The sequence below is a fragment of the Gadus morhua genome, chromosome 13, assembly GCF_902167405.1.
Source record: "Gadus morhua chromosome 13, gadMor3.0, whole genome shotgun sequence".
Classification (NCBI taxonomy): domain Eukaryota; kingdom Metazoa; phylum Chordata; class Actinopteri; order Gadiformes; family Gadidae; genus Gadus; species Gadus morhua.
Genome location: NC_044060.1, coordinates 22,762,636 through 22,783,998, shown reverse-complemented (window position 1 = coordinate 22,783,998; position 21,363 = coordinate 22,762,636). Strand labels below are relative to the sequence as shown.

The 21,363-nt window shown below is 44.1% G+C and overlaps 1 protein-coding gene across 1 annotated transcript in view; it reads right to left on the bottom strand.

Moving 5' to 3' along the window:
* LOC115556751 (copine family member IX) overlaps positions 1-21,363 on the bottom strand; it is a 92,020-nt gene that overhangs the window by 18,821 nt on the left and 51,836 nt on the right. Inside the window, exons 8-9 of the mRNA XM_030374030.1 lie at positions 4,397-4,460; positions 3,123-3,226 (exon numbers count right to left, since the gene is read on the bottom strand). Coding sequence (XP_030229890.1) covers positions 3,123-3,226; positions 4,397-4,460 — 168 coding nt within the window. The remainder of the gene's footprint in view (positions 1-3,122; positions 3,227-4,396; positions 4,461-21,363) is intronic.

Genomic DNA, 21,363 nt, shown 5'->3' with positions numbered 1-21,363 from the left:
TGCAGCCAGCATCCATGGCTTCAAGGAGGTACAACTGGTCATGTGGCTGATGGTAATAGACTTTCCACCTCCATGTAGAAAATAACTCCTCTATGGGGTTGAGGAAAGGTGAATAGGGTGGAAGAAATAGACGAATCAGTCTTGGGTGGACCTCAAACCATGCTGTAACTGCTTGTGAGTGATGGAAGGCCACGTTGTCCCAGGTGATAACGAAGGTCCTCCTGTTTTCACCCTCCTGATCCTGCTCTGGAACCAGGCTCTGGTGGAGATCATCGAGAAAAGCAAGGAGGCGCTCGGTGTTGTAAGGTCCAACCTGATATTTGTGGAGGAGTGATCCTGCATTTGAAATTGCCGCACACATAGTGATATTTGCCCCTCTCTGTCCAGGAACATCAACTGTGGCCCTTTTTCCAATGACATTTCTTCCACGTCGACGCCTTTTGGCCAGATTAAATCCTGCCTCATCCACGTATACGAATTCATGAGGGGCCTGGTTGGCCTCCAATTCCATAACTCTCTGAAACAAAATGTATGTAAATCATGCCATTATAGTACTATATACCATACAGTACTGTAACCTATTACTGAGTAGGTTACCTACTTGAAAAGTGCAAAGCTTATAGAACTGTACATTGAATTGAATATACACACTATACCTGGACATATTGTTGTCGTAGCACCTTGACTCGCTCACTGTTCCTCTCAAAGGGAACAGTGTAGAGCTGTTTCATCCGCACTCTGTGTTTGGACAATGTCCGTGTAATGGTTGCGAGGCTGATGCTATTGATATTGTGAAATATCTCTTGGTCCTCCAAAATTCTGCTTTGAATCTCATGCAGTTTAATTGCGTTATTTGCAACAACCATATCTACTATGGCAAGCTCTTGTTGATGATTAAGGAGCTTACCTCTTCCCCCAGAGGGAGGAAGACGTTGCATTCTTTTGAGGGACAAAAAAAATCAACAAATGCATTACTGTATGGCCTCATTGACATGTCAAGTGAGAATAGAAACAATCCATGTAAAATGCAAACTTACCTGTTGGTTTGTTGAAAGATGCGTATAATTGACGCAACCGTTGACCGCCCCAAATTGGGCTGTACTCTTTCACCAGCCTCCCTTAGTGAAAGACCGTGGTTTATCACATGGTCAATGATAGTGGCAAGAATTCCATCACTCACCACTGCCCTTGTAGCCCTTAGAATGCCACCACCACGCATTCTTATACCTCTACCTTGCCCTCTCCTTAGGCCTGCTCTTCTCCCTGGACCTGCTCCTCTCACTACTCCTGCTCCTCTCACTACTCCTGCTCCTCTCACTACTCCTGCTCCTCTCACTACTCCTGCTCCTCTCACTTCTCCTGCTCCTCTCACTTCTCCTGCACCTCTCGCTACTCCTGCTCCTCTCACTACTCCTGCTCCTCTCACTTCTCCTGCTCCTCTCACTATTCCTGCTCCTCTCACTACTCCTGCTCCTCTCACTACTACACCTCTCACTGCTCCTCTCACTGGGCCTGCTCTTCTCCCTGGGCCCCTTGCTCTAACTCTTTCTCGTCCAGACATCTTTTTCGGTTTCTGTTTCCAAAAACATCACTCCTGAAAGTCCTCCTTTTAGTAATGCCATTGATTCTAAGCCAGAGTGGAATCAGCTGTGGTTGACCCAATATACCCAACATACATCAGCTGTGTGTCAATTATTCAATTGTTTGTTTATTATCAGCTGAGATATATTGTTTTAGAACTGATATTACTGTATTACAGAAGCAGAGGCTTTTATACTGTATCTAAGGTTTGGAATATTGTGTTTGCAATTGTGGGATGTTGTGTGTTAACATTTGTAAATAATACAAAAACAATCCATAATTTTGTTTGGAGGTATAGCTTGTCTGTTAAGAAAATGTAAGCATTATATAAATGTGTTCACTGACTGCATATTGTGTGAAAACAACATGAAATGTGTGAATGGTATGGCCACAAAGGACCGATGTTGTGCTAATCGTGTTTAGAGTTTTGAAAATGTGACTACTGTTTAGAAAAACACTTGTTAGCGACTGAAAAAAACTGTAAGAGCCACTAAACCTTTGTGCGTACACTTTGTATCTGACAGCTAAACACGTGAGATTCAGAGCGCTGGCTTTCAGTCACTGAACGGAAGTGAAAGTGACATTTGAAGGCGTTGAATATACGTACATGAATATACTTCGCAGAAAAAAAGATGTTAACTGGAGTAAAACCCTGGCTGAGGCAAGAAGAGCAACAACGCAGGTTATACAGACCCATCACACACAGATACGGACCAAACACACGCAGATACGAACCAAACACACACAGATACGAACCAAACACACACAGATACTGACCAAACACACGCAGATACGGACCAAACACACACGTATACTGACCAAACACACGCAGATACGGACCAAACACACACAGATACAGACCAAACACACCACAGACCAAATACACCACAGATACAGACCAGACACACCACAGACCAAACACACCAGTTACCGGCCAAACACACAACGGACCAAACATATCACATATACAGTCCTAACACACACTCTTAGCAATCAAGGACCTGCGGTAAGATCCACTAATCTATGTCCTAATAACTGATGAAGACCCGTGTGTGATTTGAACCAAAGCTGCGGAGGAATGTGCTTGAGGGGACAGCGGCTCCCGGCACACGTTTGGCTTGGCCGAGGGCCTCGACAGATGGTCCTTGTGAGTAGGAGCAGATAGTGTGTCTTCCCTTCACACACACACATACATATGGTTACGCTGGGCAACAATTCAATATTATTGCTAATTGTCGGTGTTGGCAGTGTTGGCTTTAAAGATGCTGTTAGTGAGATATCATATTGGGATGAGATTGTCATTTTCTTCAATAATAAAATACATAACAGATATCTGTGGTATCATGTAATTTCTCCCACCAGTGACCCCAGACCATAGTGAGCCTAACCAGGTAGAAAGGACCTCATATCCACCTGATTCTATATAATATAACATAATTGATGGTCTCAGTTATTTCTTTAATAATATCTTCATGATGACGCTCCACATGTGTTCATGACAGGCACACACACTCAAGCAAACATGCAGCAAACACACTCACGTCCCGTCCTCGTTGCTGCGGTAGAACACCAGGAAGGGGTCCGACTTGCCGAAGAAGTCCTTCTTGTCCAGCTTGTTGGCACAGAGCTGCATGGTGGCGATGTCCTGGAGCAACAAGACCAGCAGTCAGTGGATCTAACCACGCATCGTCTGGACATCGCTTTAAGGGGCAGAACTTGAGAGCTATTATCTGAGTGTAATTATTGAATAGCATAGCCACCTGTCAGCTGTTAGTGAGTGAAACACACTCTGGTTGATTAAGCCTGTTTCCGTATGAGTCAAGAGTTCGATTTTAAACTCTTTCGATTGGTTCGGGGAATCCATCTTGCCGGTCAATCACAGGTGTGTGAACGGCAACACTTCTCAATGACAGAGAAACGTAGAGAGGGAAGGAGCAGAGGGAGGGCACTGCTTCTTGTACTTAATTTAAAGACCTATTTATCTTCTGCCCTTTCTGCTCTTCACAAACACACAATCTGCCTTCAGCGGTTTGAATTAAAAAAAGCTGTTACTAATTCAAATAAATGAAGGAGCTCCAGAACTTACTGAAGATACAGGGCATTTTAGAATGCTTGCAGAATTGCTTTTGTGTTTGAATCTTCCTTCACACTGTTCACACAAGCACACGCATGTCGTGTGACGGTCCCTCCCAGCATTTCCCTGATCCCACAGATCAATTACAGCTGGGGGCCCACGGATTATTCAAATGACAGGCAGCTATGAAGTGTGTGTGTGTGCGTGTGTGTATGCAAGTCTGTATGTCTGTGTGTGTGTGAGCGCTATTATATGAGAACATGATATGATATGTTTTTGCATGGCATTAAGGTTCATGTTGATCGGTATGATTGCCGTGTCAAATTAATTACTTCCTAGGCGAGGAAACAAGAGTAAAAAAAGACTGCATGAATAATTCATGGTTCAGACATTATTAACCTGCACCATCTGACAACGAGGGGGAAGATAAACAAAACTTGCGTCATAGAAAGGTTGAATGCTTCTAATTGATGTTGATAAGGCATACAATGTTGGGAAAATAGAGTAGTATAACGTTCCAGCCCTAGTCATCCTCTGTGTGTGCATGATGTGTTTGTGTCCTGTGTTGATCATATACTGTACTGCACAGTGTCCTGTGTTTATCATGGGCTGTACTGAACAGTGTCCTGTGTTGATCATATACTATACTAAACAGTGTCCTTTGTACTCATGTACTGTACTAAACAATGTACTGTGTACTCATGTACTATACCTTAGCATACTTTATACTGATGTACTCACCCTACAGTTACTGAGCTCCTCAGCAGAAAACACAATGCATCCACATTTCTTCCCCGGAATCCCACTGAGAGATAAAGGGAGTAGAGAGTGGAAAACAGAGCGAGGGAAGCAATGGAGTGGAGAGTTAAGATGTGTTCACCACAAGTGTAATCATTGCATAAAATCTTTTTTTACAAAAACAGCGTAATCAAATCAAATCAGGAGCGGTTGGGGAAAGAGAGGACAATACATCTTGAACTGATGTCCTGCTGATGATGCAGCTGAGGTAGAAACACACCAGATGCGCTAATTCTGGGAGCTCACCTTTGCATTTTCAAAAGAAACGTTCGACATATCACGAGATCAAACTAAAAACATGGACCAAAGAACCAAACAGATGCAAGCACATGCCTAGCGTACGTCTGTACAGATACGGATGGTGTTTCGCCACCTCTCCCATTACAGCTCATTACTCCATCATTAAATTCTCCTCTGGCCCCCAGGCGACAGGGCTTCCCATCCTGGGAAACCCCCTCAGCGGAGGTGATTAAGAAAGAGACGAGATGGATTGCAGGGGCTTGTCATTGCTTGAACTTATGAACACACGTCACCCATCTTCAATCATCCCAGGGGCTGATCACAATTCAATTTCCCACATGCTAATTGCTCTCAAGGGGGATATTGAATCCTTCATCCAGTTGCTAATCCTACGCCTGTCTCGTCTCTGTGTGGAACTGGATCCTGTTGAAGCATGTGGTGTGAAATGATGGCTTTTCAGTTTGGTTTCTGTCCTCCGCCTTGGGGTGGTTCCTCACAGTAAAAGGGGCGTAACTTAACTTTATGATACAGTTCAATGTAGAAATTCGTACAAGGGTATGTCTGGGTAATAGGGGTGTGACGATACACTCAGCTCACGAGACGAGACAAGACACGATATTCGGTTCACGAGAACGAGACGAGACGAGACGAGATTTTAAGAAAACTACAATGACAAAATATATGACTGGACCAACAGGCTTTTATTTAACAGAGTTACAAATGCATTTTGAAATGTTTTATTATAACTCTTAACATTCATGAATTCGAACTAAAACTAAAATTTATAAAAGTAAAATAAATTTAATTAAATAATTCTCATTTTTTTCAAGTGCAAACAATATTATGTGCAAAACCAAATCAAAGTTCTACTCCATCAATACAGAGTGCAAACAGAGTCTGACCAAGTATGTCACTGACAACTTGGTATTGTCCGTGTCTTATCAGTCACTCTACTGCCATTCATAATTTCCGCCGGGTACCCAAAATGCTGCCAAACAAATCATTTAAAAGTGGCGGGGGCATCTTCGACGGTAATACGGGTATTTTCCGACGTCATTCTGGCTGCCTATGGCTGCTTCCCCTGCTTCACCTCCTTCTCCTCCTCTTCTTCTTTTCCTTCTCCTTCGTAAGGTTCTGGCAGGCTACATGTAGCAAAGGCGCATTACTGCCCCTATGGGCCACAAATAGAAGTTTGGATAGCTCAGAAATCTCGCGAGACAGACTTTTAACGCGACGGGTAATATCGTCGAGTTTAATCTCGCGAGATCTCGTGGTACGAGATCTCGTCACACCCCTACTGGGTAATATTGAAAGGGGAGTGCAGCCACACTTAGGCCTAATTTACAGTTAGCATGCGTGAACCAACTATGAAATCAACGTTTCATTAATGCAATTTCACAAGTGTTGCAAACCTCGAAATTGAGTAGCCCAGCGAGAAAAGTGCATGGAGGTGCCCCTAACTACTGAGGAGTTACTGGTAAACGAACTAGGGGACTAATCTGTTTACCAGTAGGGTCCCAGGTAGTTTGGGGCCCTATCTAGTGTATTCGTTACGAATGATGAACAACAAGGGTAGGGCCCTTGTTGTTGGGGCCCTGAGTGACAGTTATTCAGTAACTACTGAGGAGTTGTAAACAGACCAGGGGACTACTGTATTCTTTACTGAGCAATGAATGATGAACGACTGGGGCCCTAACTGGGGCCCTAAGTGAGTTATTCAGTAACTACTGAGGAGTTACTGGTAGAGGGTCTCCTGAGACCCTGAGGGGCCCCGGAGGAGTGGACAAAGGGACATGTTGGTCCCAAGTCCCACCAAGGCAGGAGGTCAAAGTTAGAGGTAACCACAGACGATTAAAGATGAAGATCTTCTTCAACTCTGCAGTGGAGGTCAAGAAGGAAAGTTAAGGTGTGATGTATAGTACAATGTATGAATAGTTTTACATAAGCTGTTTTATATAACAGCACAGGTTTATTTGCTTGTTCTGCTTGGTGCTTTCATCCAAAGAGATTTTGAAGAAAGAGGCAGGTCATTGATAAAAGGTTAGACACCTTGCTCAAGGGTGCAGAGGGATGGAAAAGTAGAGATTGAGTAACAAACCTTTGGAACACTGCACACCGTGGTCATTAGAGCATCACAAGCAGCCTGTGGAGTTGAGGAAGACCTCTGTACAACGACCACACTTCTGATTGGTTGGGCATGTCATGTCACATCAGAGGAATATAAAACTGCAGTCACACACACCAACATCAGTCTAAATCCATGGACGTTTCCTCCAAGCGAGATCAATGTGAAACTCAATGATGTATCCTCGTGGCTCTAAAGGCGGCGACACACCGGGCTGACGGCCCGTTTCTCGTCGGTAAATACGTCGGGCTATTAATCTGGCCGACTCGATCAACCCAAATCGAGGAAAGGTCACACCTACGCGATTACAGCCAACGCCGTACGTTCTGTGCTTGCATGAGATGTAATGTCTCCAAAACAACAGGCGGCGCTAATCTGTATTGTGGTCCAAAAAAAAACAGGTCACGCTGCCATTACAAGTCACGTTTATCAAATGATGGATGATGTTGATACGAAGATACTGGCCTTGACAGCTCTCAAGCTTTTTCTTTTGGAAGAAGAAAGTCGTAGGCGAAATATAAGGAGAAAAGTTAGATGCACTAAGTGGGTGAAGCTATGATTACAACTGCGAGCAGGCCAAAGAACTTATCCGAATTTAGTTTATCGTTTCATAGTTTTATATTTATTTGTATTTATCGTTTTATAGTTAGACATTTATAGTTTATGTTTATCTGGTATGTGTACCATCCTCACTTCCAGGCTTCACTGATTCGCTGTTCAAGCTGCTAGCCCTCAACCAATCAGAATGGTAAAAGACTCACCGACGCCGATTTTCTGCGCGGTGTGTCGCCGCATTAAGACATCTGACACACTAACTGCAAAAATATCTCACAACGGGCAGTTGATCTGTGAGAACTTTTTTGTCCAAAGGAATGTGTAACAAAATATTAGTTTAAAGGAAATGTGAGAAACTCAAGAAAGTCAAGAAAAGACTTTGGGCCCTATCTTGCATCCGGCGCAAGTGACTTAGTCACTGGCGCATGTGTCGTTGCTAGTTTACAACTGGCGCAGAGCGTTCTTTTCCCACCAGCGCCACTCGCCGGTAAATTAAGGATTGATCATGCGCCCCAAGGGGCGGTTCGGCGGAAGGAGGAGGCGTGTTCTGGCGCAAACAGTATTTTGCCGTCTCTGAATACCATTGCGCTACTGACCAGGAAATACCTGGTTTAAAGTCAGTGGCGCGTTGTTCAGATGCTATTTTAAGGGCGCATGCATACATGCGCATGCGATGCATACGGATTGCTTGTGCACCTCGCGCATACACTTTGCTTCTCTCATCTACCTAGCCGCACATTCTTGGTAAATTATTTGGGAAAGAACAGCTGATGCAGCGGTAATAAGTTGTACTTTTAAATCAATGCATCTGCAAACACCGTACAGCAAACGCATATTTTCTTGACACAGACATCGTGTAGGCCTACATGCCCATAACTTTTAGGATTGATGAGTAGGCCTATTCGTGAAAAACATTGTTTTACCGCGAGTGAGTGTTAAAAAGAATGAATGAATGTGGGCGCGCGTGTGTGCTCTGTTTAAACACACGCAAACTAAACACTCTCATCATCATCTCATCTTCGTCCGCTTATCCGGGGTCGGGTCGCGGGGGGAGCAGCTCAAGCAGGGGGCCCCAGACTTCCCTTTCCTGGGCCACATTGACCAGCTCTGACGGGGGGATCCCGAGGCGTTCCCAGTCCAGTGTTGAGATATAATCTCTCCACCTAGTCCTGGGTCTTCCCCGAGGTCTCCTCCCCACTGGACGTGCCTGAAACACCTCCCAAGGAAGGCGCCCAGTGGGCATCGTTACCAGATGCCCGAACCACCTCAGCTGACTCCTTTCTAAGTAAAGGAGCAGCGGCTCGAATCCGAGTTCCTCACGGATGGCTGAGCTTCTCACCCTATCCCTAAGGGAGACGCCAGCCACCCTTCTGAGAAAACTCATCTCGGCCGCTTGTACCCGCGATCTCGTCCTTTCGGTCATCACCCAACCCTCATGACCATAGTTGAGGATAGGAACGAAGATCGACCGGTAGATCGAGAGCTTTGCCTTGCGGCTCAGCTCTCTTTTCGTAACAACGGTGCGGTAAAGCGAACGCAATACCGCCCCCGCTGCTCCGATTCTCCGGCCAATCTCACGCTCCATAGTTCCCTTACTCGCGAACAAGACCCCGAGGTAGGCCTACTTGAACTCCTTCACTTGGGCAAAGTAAACACGTAACGCATAATACAATCAATGGCAATGTCTATTACCTCGGGGACACATGCATATTAGGATAGCATACAATTCTCATAAGAAACAATGTTTATAATGTATTGCGTATAACATTAAATAGAACCACAGTTACCGCATATCATATGTTAGCCTATCATACGTTTTCTTTGCCGAAATTTATTTGAGGACTCAGTATTTCTGAAGTTGTGGAAGAAAACCCCTTATTCCATGTGTGAATTAGGCCATATTATTTGGCAATAAACTAAGCCATTTGCAGTTTGAAATTCATGTGCATCTGTCTCATCGGAGACTGTCAAAATATCAACTCGTCCGATTCAAATGCGCTCATGGCTCTTAAAGGGGATGGGAACTGGCACTCTCATTGGTTTGTTGCACGTTACGCCCAAACCACACCTACGGGTAATTAGGCTGCTTCAGACCAACCCTTTTGACACTTGCGCCGCGGCGCAAGCGTCAATTATCCACCTGTAAAATAGCGATAGAGCCGTAGAACCGCCCACAAAGCTACTTGCGCTTTGCGCTTCCCACTTGCGTTTCAGACCGTTAAAATAGGGCCCTTTGTGTTTTAAATGTGTTTTGTCTTAGTTTTTCATTCCTTCCAATTCCTACCAATCCTCACCTGTCCAACACCTGTTTACAACTGGCTTAATCGTGCTTCTCTGTCCAACACCTGATTACAACTGGCTTTATAGTGCTTCTCTGCTGAATGGGAGAAGTGATTTTGACCTTCAATTGTCCCTTCTCTAATGATGTATTAATTGGTTGTTTTACAAACATATCCCTTACACAGGCAGGTTCAATGATATGTTGTGTGGGGATAGCAGCCTTTATTTTCAACCTTTCGGAAGTCCATGGGCAGGAGTAAAAGGCAAGGACAGCATCGAAGTCAGTGGGAAGAAGAAGACAATACTAATCCAAGCACTTTTCATCTTTGATAGCTGCTCCACGCTAGGTAGCAAGCAGCGCTAGTTTCTGGAGAGTCTGCTATTAGCATGTGGTGCCTCGTGAAAACACTTCTTTAACTGCCACTGAGTGAACTGCAGAGTGTGCCAAACAAAAGCTGTCCTGCCACAACCCCTTGGGAAATAATGTTCCAATGCTTGAGTTTGTTTTATTACAGCAGCGCAAAAGAAAACTCTTATAGAATCAACCATTGTTGTTCTAACCCACTACACAGATTCATGTCTGCCATTATTTAAATTCTCTAGAGCTGCAAATGCAGGCGCACAATCAGCTGAGCTATTGTGAAGGCAGATAAACGAGGATCAGTACTGCAGCCATTTCAGATGGACAGGGACAGCGGCATCATCCTGGAGGTAGAGGTGACATTTGTGACAATATGGATGCATCTCAATATTTAATGCTATGGCCTCTTGACTTTAACCGACAGAAATCGATCCTGATGCTAAGCCTGCTCCATTGTTGAAAATGCTGACAAGAAATCAAAGTCGCCCCTGTAAATATACCTTTTAAATATATATGAAAAAATACATCTCTAAAGATGTATATATATGGATATATTTATCTTTAAATATGTATCTATATATATACATATTTCAAGGGTATATTTAGGGGCCTCTTTTTGGGATTTCTTGTCAGCATTTTCATCGATGGAGCAGGATGATGAAGTAAACAGCTGCACACTCCTACACACTCATTTGGTTCTCCAGCACAAGCATTTGTTGAGGGTTCTTTCTCCCACACACACATTACACGTTACACAACACACACACACAAACACAAACACACCCCAACACACTCAAAAACACAGACACACGCTAAATTAGCTAGTGCAAAGCAGGCCAAAGGCTGGACAGTCAATAAGTGGGGACACACACGTATTGATACTAGCAGCTCTTGACTTCCTCTTTCATACCCCCTCCCCAGTGTGGCAGCTCGGCCCCCCTAGGTGCTAACAGGTCAAAGGTTTGGGCCACCAGCGCCCGAAAGCTGTTCCACAACCAAGCTGTTCAGAACAAGTGGCCGTTCTGTGGAGGTCCAACTCCCACCCATACCCATGACCAATGTTTCTGCTTGTGTGTGGTGGCTGTGTGTGTTTACACCTCCATACACATTCATCACATAACGCTCATGGTGTTGCTATGTGTGTTAGAGTGAATACTATGTATTTATTCATCTTGCTGTGTGTTTGCTAGGGTGAATACTATGTATTTATTAATGTTGCTGTGCGTTAAGGTGAATACTATGAATTTATTTATGCATTGTTTGGTGTTCCCCTGCACTCAATATGTCAAGGACATTGGCTCATAATAACCACGTACCCCCTACTGGGAGATGTAATGGGAGGTGTACTCCCTTTTCCAGTGAGAGTCCATACACTGAATAATGTAAAGATGGTACACAAAGGCATTTACATGCCTTTACGCTTCATCATTTATTATTTGTGAACTCTAAGGTAGTCCCCAAAAGAAAGATTGCATAGCAAGAGCCGCAGGCAGCATGATCATGTGATCCACTATTGGATTGAGCATGATCATATAATCCACTATCAGAATGGTGCTTTTGTTTTGGGTAAAATACAGTAAAGTGTCCTGAGCTCAGGGAAGCTTAGACTATATCCTTTGGTTCAGCCATAGGGGGTGAGTTCAGAATGCTTGATTCAGCTTGTTGCACTCCAGGATGCAACAGTCACATTGGGGCCACTGCCCTACTGATACTGACTAACTGTTTGTTCAGAATCAAATAAGCTGTGTAGCCATGAACACCTGCTGTGAAGCTGTAGATTAAGGTAAGAATGTCTTGCAGTTCCTCCAGTGGCCTCTAGGGGTCCCTGGTGGGTGGCTGTGTCATGCCAAATTTGTACCGGCTGCCAAATTTGTACCGGGCGCGTCATCCATACGTATCCATTCCAAACCTGTCTGGCAACAGATGATCGCGTCGTCCGTTGCCGGGCAGGTTTCAAAAAACATTCGCGCTCATGTTGCCAAAGACGAAATAACATAATACAGTTAACGGATCGCTAGATAACACTTGTTTTTACTTTATATTTGTATTGTATTTAATTGTTTAATCAAATTTAGCTAGTAAACTGAGTGTTTAAAGCGGGTTTCAAAAAACATTCGCGCTCATGTTGCCAAAGACGAAATAGCATAATACAGAAAACGGATCGCTAGATAACACTTGTTTTTACTTTATATTTGTATTGTATTTAATTGTTCAATCAAATTTAGCAAGTAAACTGAGTGTTTAAAGCAGGTCAAGGACGAAATAGCACAATACAGATAACGGATCGCTAGATAGAAGGTTTGCGAATGTCCGTGAACCTTTCACGTCGTTCGACGCGATCGTCCGTTGCCAGGCAACGGACGACGCGATCATCTGTTGCCAGGCAGGTTTGGAATGGATTACGTATGGATGACGCGCCCGGTACAAATTTGGCAGCCGGTACAAATTTGGCATGACACCTGCAGTCACCTGCAAACGCACTGTCAACATGAAGAAATGGGATTTCATTCTCAGAAAACAAAGGCAATCATGTTCTTCCCATTTGCTTAGGATCTCAGGGGCTAGCTAATCTCCATATTAAGTATTTTAAGAATTTTTGTTCTGCTTGACAGTTTTGTTTGATTAAATAGTTATAAAGGATTGGATATCTATGAGTTTTCGCTGAAGACTACTGTCAAGCAGGCATTTAAGTCCCGCCCTCAATGAGTCCCATGGGGACCCTATCCACCGCCGACTGCCCACCATGGACATATTATAGAATGGAAACCAGATTCCAAAATGGCGCCCATTCATTCCTATGTAAACTACTCAATGGCGCAGGGCAACATCAAGGAGAGATTTGCTTCCGCAACTTAGTTCATGACGTACCGGATGCAGAAATATTCTTGTTTTTTAGCATTGTTAGCATTGTAGCATCAAAAGCGAGAGGTCTGAGCGATCGCAGTCGCATTGTTTGCCGATCATGGAAGTATAAGTTAACTTCATAAATATGAAAGATTGCTCCATATAACATATAATACCAACAACATAGAAAATGTATGTAGGCCTAAAAAACAATACAGTTCAATGTTATTGCTTAAGAAACAGATTCCATACTATTTACGAAAAATGCTATCATTACTTTATCTACAAATAAATGGTTACATATCGATCAGCAACGAGGTTGGAGTAGCCTACCCACATAAATATTTGTAGTAGGCCTACACCAAAATTGTTAACTGTCATAGCTATACAAGCAAATTAATACAAATAAATTAAATACTAACACAACTGAAATGTTTATTATGCTATTAATAATATTTTAAATATGATAACGTAATGCACCCGTTGTTTGTCTTTGGATCTTTTGAATAAATGGATCAATAAATGGTGTATCTTAATGATTGTAAGCAGGGGAACGTGAGAGTCATTGAGCAGCAGCTGAACCAGTCTAAAAATCCCTTATCACGAATCACACTTTTAGTGATAAAAAGGACATTAGCTCCTCTTTTATCCCTGCCTCCATCCTCCCTCCTCCGTCTTTACCCAATTTATCCCCCTCACCTCTGACGAGGTCAACAGAGTAATAACATCTAACCATGCCACCACCTGCGCCCTTGACCCTATCCCCTCCTCTCTCCTCCAGGATGTCTCAAGCGACATCCTGCCATTTCTCACCTCACTTATCAACTCCTCCCTCACCTCAGGCATTGTCTTTCAAGACTGCCAGAATAAAGCCTCTCCTCAAAAAACCAACTCTTAATACCACCGACATCCAGAACTACAGACCGGTATCTCTTTTTTCATTCCTCTCTAAAACACTTTAACGTGCCATTGCTAAACAACTGTCCTCCTATCTCTCATCTAACAACCTGCTTGACCCTCACCAGTCAGGCTTCAAGAAGGCACACTCCACTGAGACGGCTCTCCTCGCGGTGACTGAGTCCCTCCGTGCTGCCAGAGCCTCGTCCCTCTCATCGGTTCTCATTCTCCTCGACTTGTCCGGAGCATTTGACACGGTGAACCACCAGATCCTCCTTGCCCCTCTTGCTGAACTTGGCATTGCTGAATCTGCTCTTTCTTGGTTCACATCCTACCTGATGAACCGCACCTATCAAGTAACATGGAATGGCTCCTTGTCCAAACCTTGCACGCTTGAAACTGGTGTCCCTGAAGGCTCTGTACTGGGGCCTCTTCTGTTCTCCCTCTATACCAGATCTCTGGGCTCTGTAATTACATCACACGGCTTTTCCTATCACTGCTATGCTGACGACACTTCCCCTCATCTGATAATGCCCTGATTGCAACACGCATATCTATGTCTGGCGGACGTCAGCACCTGGACAACTGCCCATCACCTGAGGCTTAACCTCAACAAAACCGAGCTCCTCCTAATCCCAGGGAAAGATAGCCCACACATGGACTTACTGGTCACCGAACATCACTGTATCTCCTTCTCCTACTGCCAGAAACCTCGGTGTGGTATTGGACAATCAGTTATGCTGCACCGCAAACATCACTGCAATGGCCCGATCCTGCAGATTTGCACTTTACAACATCCGCAGAATCCGGCCCTTCCTCACAAGCGAAGGAGCTCAGCTTCTAGTCCAATCACTGGTCAACTCCCGCCTCGACTACTGTAACTCACTCCTGGCTGGACTTCCTGCCTCTGCGATTAAACCCTTGCAGCGCATCCAGAATGAGGCAGCGCGCCTCGTGTTCAACCTACCGAAGTTCTCCGATGGGACTCCCCTATTACGGGACCTCCACTGGCTCCCTGTAGTAGCACGCATCAAATTTAAAACGATGGTACTGGCATACAAGGCAGTTGATGGAACTGCCCCAGCCTACCTCCAAGCATTGGTAAAGCCACACACTCCAGCTCGATCCCTCCGCTCAACTACCTCAGCTGGACGTCTGGTACAGCCGTTCTCAGGACCGCAGAGTCGCTCACTATCTTCCAAAAAAGGCTCAAGACTCACCTGTTCAGAGTCTACCTCGACTCTGCATAGCCACCCTCCCCCTTCTGGCCACCATTGTACATTGTATCGTATTGTATTTTATCATAGTATGTGTCGCAACATTGTATTGTATTGTGTTGTATTGTATTATAGTACTTAACTGTGTAGCAACTGCAGTAGCTGCTATCATTGCTGTAACACAGGGAATTGGTAAGCCTAGCGATTGTTGTACTTGCACTTGGTTCTATGAACATCCTTACTGTACCGACAGCGATATATTGTTGCACTTCTTATGACAAATGTACTTATTGTAGGTTGCTTTGCATAAAAGCGTCTGCTAAATGCCCTGAATGTAAATGTAAATGTCAACACAGTGCCTAAAAACCATTGACGTCATTCATAGGCGTTCCTTTTACAATGTAAAAGAAAAAACCTCGGACACGAGAAGTTAACGGAGCCGTGCACTATGTCCTCTGGAATGCCGGGCCGAAACAACATTTGTTTCACTACGACTCCTTTCAGCTGCCCACCCCTCCTTCTCCAGCAAAAAATAATAACATAAAACGGCTAATAAAACGCTTGACTGTTGCCCACTTGTATTGGAGTGAACGGAGATATCTACTTCAGGGCCCCTTGAATCGAGGGACCCTTCCACAGCTCGCTTAAACAGCTGCAATACCAGGCTTGGCCGCTGAGCACTGGTGGATTGCGGAAGTGTGCACTGTTCCTGGGGGCTTGCTGCCAACATCTCAAACAGCGGCCATGTTTGGTTGAATCAACCGGTGTGGTGAACCGATAACATCAGAGGGGTATTCCACGAACGGAGGTTTAACAAACACAGAGTTAACGCTGAACTCTAGGTTGATTGACCCTGTGCCAACTAAACCAGAGCTGTTGGTTCCGTAGCACGGGTTATGCATTAGTTCAATCAACAAGGGGTTGGTCAACACAGGGTTGTGTGCGTCCATGCCAAAGACGTGATGTATGGATCATGGAAACCCTGATCGAAATGGCGAAACGGGCCGCTTATTTCAATGAAATGGAACTCCAGGTTCTCCTGGAGAGCTATGACGAGGAGAAGGACATTATCACAAGAAAAGGGAACTCTAAAGCCTCTGCAACCCAGAGAACCAAAGCCTGTCAGTGGATCGCTGAACGCGTAAATTAGTAAGTTACATGTCAAAAGCATGATCCTTAATATTTGAGCCATGAATCTATTTATATCCCAGTTAAGCATTCTTAACGTTCCTACCACATAACCCTTTTCTTCTAAAAAAATATGTACTCCGATGGCTCCCAAGCGGTCAGCGGATCAAGTAAAAATGAAGTATAAAAACATCATAGAAACTGGTAAGCTTTTCCCACCATCTTATTGGTATATTTTGTCAGTCCAGCATTTAAATTGTCTTACCATATTCGTTACTCCTGCATTTAAATAAGCCCTTTTTTTTTTTAAGCCAATCGTAAAAAGGCAGACAGTCGGCAGAGTGGATCTGGCCCTCAAATTGCCTTGACCCCGGTGGAGGAGCTGGCAATAAACATAAATTCAGGGCGCCCTGGTATGGAGGGGGTACCTGGAGGTACCTCCTCAGAGAGTCAGGGGTTATGTGAGGTAGGTGAATGTAGGTTTTTCGTTTTTCTTGTATTTTAGATTTTGTTTGTCGTCGGAGTAACACATGCAAACGGTGTGCATGCCACAGCGCAAATGTTCCAAATGTTTTTTTTTGGTAACTGGGTGGAAAACCTAAAAGTGACAATTCATCAACTTCACAGATCAAGATGGATTAGTGCTTGCAATGGAGCCGCCGGCTATGATCAAACATTCTCCAGTGGATGTAAGTCCGTTAGAACTATTTTATACTTTCTGTTGTAAGCGCCTCTCGGCATCCTCAGCCAATATTGCTCTTTGAATGATAGGAGGCCGATGAAAATCTTGGTCCGGACGTGGATGGGTCATCTGAAAGGACTGAGATGTGCTCAGCATCTCCAACATTATAGAGAAAACTACCATTTGCAAAAAACGCAGGGCTACACATAGTCTGGAGTGAACTGAGGCCAGGTCCTCGATTGGTAGTGTTGGCTATGTAAGGCTGGAGAAGGCTATTTAAATATATTAAAGATTTGCGCAAGAATCTATACCTCTCCAGCAAAAAGTCATCCGGATATGCCAAGATCTCGAGCCGTGGTCTTATTAATCGCTCCCGGTGGATTGCACGAATAATTTGTGTTCCGATATCAACAGGCCTCTCGTCAAAAGGGCATGCCATTGTGAACACATGAAATCTGCGGTGAACGCGGGTTTAAATACCCAAAACCGGGTATTGTTCCAAACTTAACCTGCGCAAAACCTGCTCCGACCAGGTTTGATTCAGAGCATATGTTTCTATAGTAACTAACATACTGTGTTCATTTTGGAACGGAAAACCTAGGGTTACCGCAAACCCTGGGTTAACTTACCCGGTTATGTTATAAAACCGGCTTTGTGGAATACCCCTCAGCACATGTTGTGTTTGGTCTACGGGTGATAATAACAATAGATCAAATGCGGGGGAAATTTTGAATGCAGCAGGCATAAATATTGTGAACAGGTGCTGTGACTAATGATTTCATATTGCAGGCTATAGTTTCAAGAAAGGCATCTGAAATGAGCTTGTTCAATTCAGGTCCAATTTAAAGAGCCTGGTTCCATCCATAAAAAATCCATACATGAAATAGTCATCTTGATCTAGCAGAGGATCTGTTCCAGCAGAAGCTGGTGTTGATGTGCTAAGGTCCTGATCTCCGCAATATAATATAGGATAATATATAAACAATGGTGTGAATTGAGTAAATGAACCACTTTGTTTCTTTGTCAAAGTGCCCAAGACTTTGCTGACATAAAGTTCTTTAATAATACAGAAAATATCAGTGCGAAAGAGTCATCCATAAACAGGCTTCCACTCATCTGTCAGACTGTGTATCATTTTGTTGATTGTTATGGAGACAAATGACATGATAATGTGTAGAAAAACCTCTTGAGGACCTTGACATTCAAGGTTTTGAATGTCAAGGTCAAATTGTATACCTGAGAATTATTAGACAAAGTATTCATTCTGGTACCTGGTTCTTGTCTCCCGCTAGCCAAAGTATTAATTTTGTTACCTGGTTCTTGTATACCGCTAGCCAAAGTATTCATTCTGTTACCTGGTTCTTGTCTCCTGCTAGCCAAATTATTCATTCTGTTATCTCGTTATTGTCTCCCGCTAGCCAATGTATTCATTCTGTTACCTCGTTATTGTCTCCCTCTAGCCAAAGTATTCATTCTGTTACCTCTTTTGCTTTTGGCTCCTCGGGTCGTGAATATAGCATGAACGAACAGCATAATATATCCATCTTGTGGAATCAATGCATCAAATGCTATTGTTTTGGTTTGTGCGATGTGCACTCATGCTAAGTGCTCTTAGAATTGGCTCTTCAAGTCAACTTTAATTGTAAAGCCTCTGGTCACAGTTACAGTCTCAAAGGGCTTCCCCGGCCACGTTGTAATTAAGTAGTGCCCTTAATTATTAAGGAACAACTCTATGGAACGAATGGTAAGGAGTGCAATCATTTCAACAAGGGGCAGACATAATGGTAGTATTACAAGTGGAAGAGTTGAAGCAAAATAATGAAGGTCATTCTGACAAATGATATTCGTAACAGAGATTTTGGTGAAGCCAGGCCAGGCGGCTACAAGAGTTTATTCACAAAGAGCACTATGTGCCTTTAACTCCCAATGTTCCGTCCTTTTAGTTCAGTTTTTTGGGTTCAACCGGCTCCAAACCTGACAATGAGGTCTTCTATTTCTACCTTCACAGAACTGGGGACATGTAGGGCCGGAGAACAACATGGCATCTTTCTGTTTCTCCCTCCCACTCCCCTCTCACTCCCTCCCCTTCTCGGCCTCTCGCTTTCGCACCAGCCAGGGATTGGGATGACAGGGCAACGGGTGGACTGGAGCAACGCATTCAATTACCCAGCAGCACAGGCTGCTCCCCAGAGACCTACAGCCTCAGAGGGGAGGCCGGGGGGAGGATGTGGCAGAATGAAAGACACAATTTTCGAACCACAGGTTTTACAGAATTCAGCCAACAATAAACGCTTTGCAAGAGTTACTTCTAAACCAAATTCATAGTCACAGGCGTGAACTGGGCAAGCCGTGAAAATTGCAGATGAAGTAATAACCCCCAGGGAGGCAGGGTTCCCTTGATGATGAGTCGCAATGCGCCTATCTCCCATGTTTAAGGTCCAGGGGCAGAGTGTGCTGCCCGCCCAGCTACAGCAACACTGAGGGAACGGCCACCTCCGAAGCCATGGTCCTGCTCTTGGGGGACTGTAAAACTCTGCTCTAGATAAACTTGGAGGTTCTGCTCGGTGTGGATAACATCACACATTCTGTCTGGTTATAGACGCTTTGGGTCATGGGGATTATTATGGCCTGAAATAGAAGATGGTTGCAATGGGAGTTTACGATGACATCTCTGTCACTGACATAGCTGGTCTCAGAGGACCAGCTCTAAATGGATCACCGTTCTGGAGCCGTTGTGAGCGGCCACACTGGCCAAAGACATCGCTAGCCGATCCGTGAGATCTGCCAAGGCCAGACCTCACACACATGCACATACACACACGCCGTATCAATATTGATACGCACGCAACGGCATGCATGCGTGTATGTAAGAAATTGAGAGAGAGAGAGGAGAAGAGAGTGAGAAGAGAAAAAGAGAGGAGAGAGAGAGATTCCATTATCTGGCTGAGATTGTTGTTAATGAGATAATGCATGTATGTTGGTCTTTCAGAGGAAAGGAGGTCAATTTATAATGTATGTTTCTTACTTGTTAGCTTCACACTCTCTCTCTTGTGAAATGTGATGGGAGATGTAATAGGAGATGAGAGGGGAACTTTTAATTAAGGGCAGAGCTTTATGGGTCGTTGTCCTTACACTGATATGTAAGATGATTATCTAAGAGTTTTGGAGTGTAATGCAACACAGCCAACTTTCCGCTGAGCGGAAAGTTGGCTGTGTTTTCTTGTTTGATGCAAATGATTCCTACAAACGAATAATACAACGACACAACCATAGCACATTCTCCGATTCAATGCAAAGGAAATTGCAACGGTCAAATCGGATTCTTAAAGATAAAGGTAAAAGATATGCGCCATTCATTCAGACGCCGGTAAAATAGTGAGACCTTCACAAAGCACTCTCTAACCAAAGGCCAAACCAATAAACTATTTCCATTGAACTACTTGTGGAGGAGCTGTTGGGAATCCCATGAGGATCAATCATCAATCGCTCGTGGCGTCACTGATCTGATATGATGAGCGCGGATGTCTTCCTGCAGACGTGGCTGCAGGAAGATTTCCGTAGACGGAAATATACGAAGCAGCAGCAGCCCATCTAGGTCAGGACTCGAGAAGCCTCTCTTAATAATACAGAGACCAAGCACAAGCAGGCGTCAAGTAGGTGCTTTAGAAAAAAGAAAAGAAAAAAAAAGAAACCAAAAGAAAAAAACAGAAATGTGGTGTGAAGATTCATCCATGTTCATCAGTGTCGGAAAACACTGCAGCGTCTCCTAGAGACACGGAAGAAAGGTAGCAGATTAATCAACAAAATACTTTTAAAGGAGTCACAGCTTTGCTTCGGTGTGCGAGAAAACGAGGAGGCTGCTTTGAAATGTAGCAGCGTTTTTTTATTAGGATCCGATAGGCTCGCAGTCGCAGCTTAAGTCACTTCTTAATTGTAGTCAATAGTCACCTTGTGTCGCCACAGCTGAATAAATAACGATGGAGCGTATGAATAAATAGGGTTTAGACTGAGAGGAGAATGACTGGATGTGGGGAGAGATGAAGAGCAAAAGAAGAGCAGATGAAGAGCAGAAGAAGAGGAGATGAAGAGCAGATGAAGAGGAGAAGCAGAGGAGAAGCAGAGGTCTCCAGAGGAATCCTGACCTTGTTTTTCTGGTGCCATGCCACAGGATATGGAGTTTTGGATACAAGGCTTGACGTATTTGGAATCTAATAACAAACAGCAGTCATGAAGTTAGTAAGGGACAGTTCTCTGGTGTCTGCGGCAGCAGGAGCCCTACAATAACAAGGTTCAGCGAACAGGGGGGTCCAGGGACTTTTCACTACGACTATTAATTTGGTTTACTTTTGTTTCTTCGTCACTGGAAGTTGGAACATCTGACTGTAACTTGTTCATGAATAACAGATTGTAAGGGACATATTTTAGGAAGTGTTTGGAATGTTTCCACCAGCACTTCAATGTGGCCGTCAGTCTTGAACAATGGCAAACTATATCAATTGATGTTAGTATTGGGTCTGTGTGCCAATTAGACAGGAACTATATGAGAGAGAGAGAGAGAGAGAGAGAGAGAGAGAGAGAGAG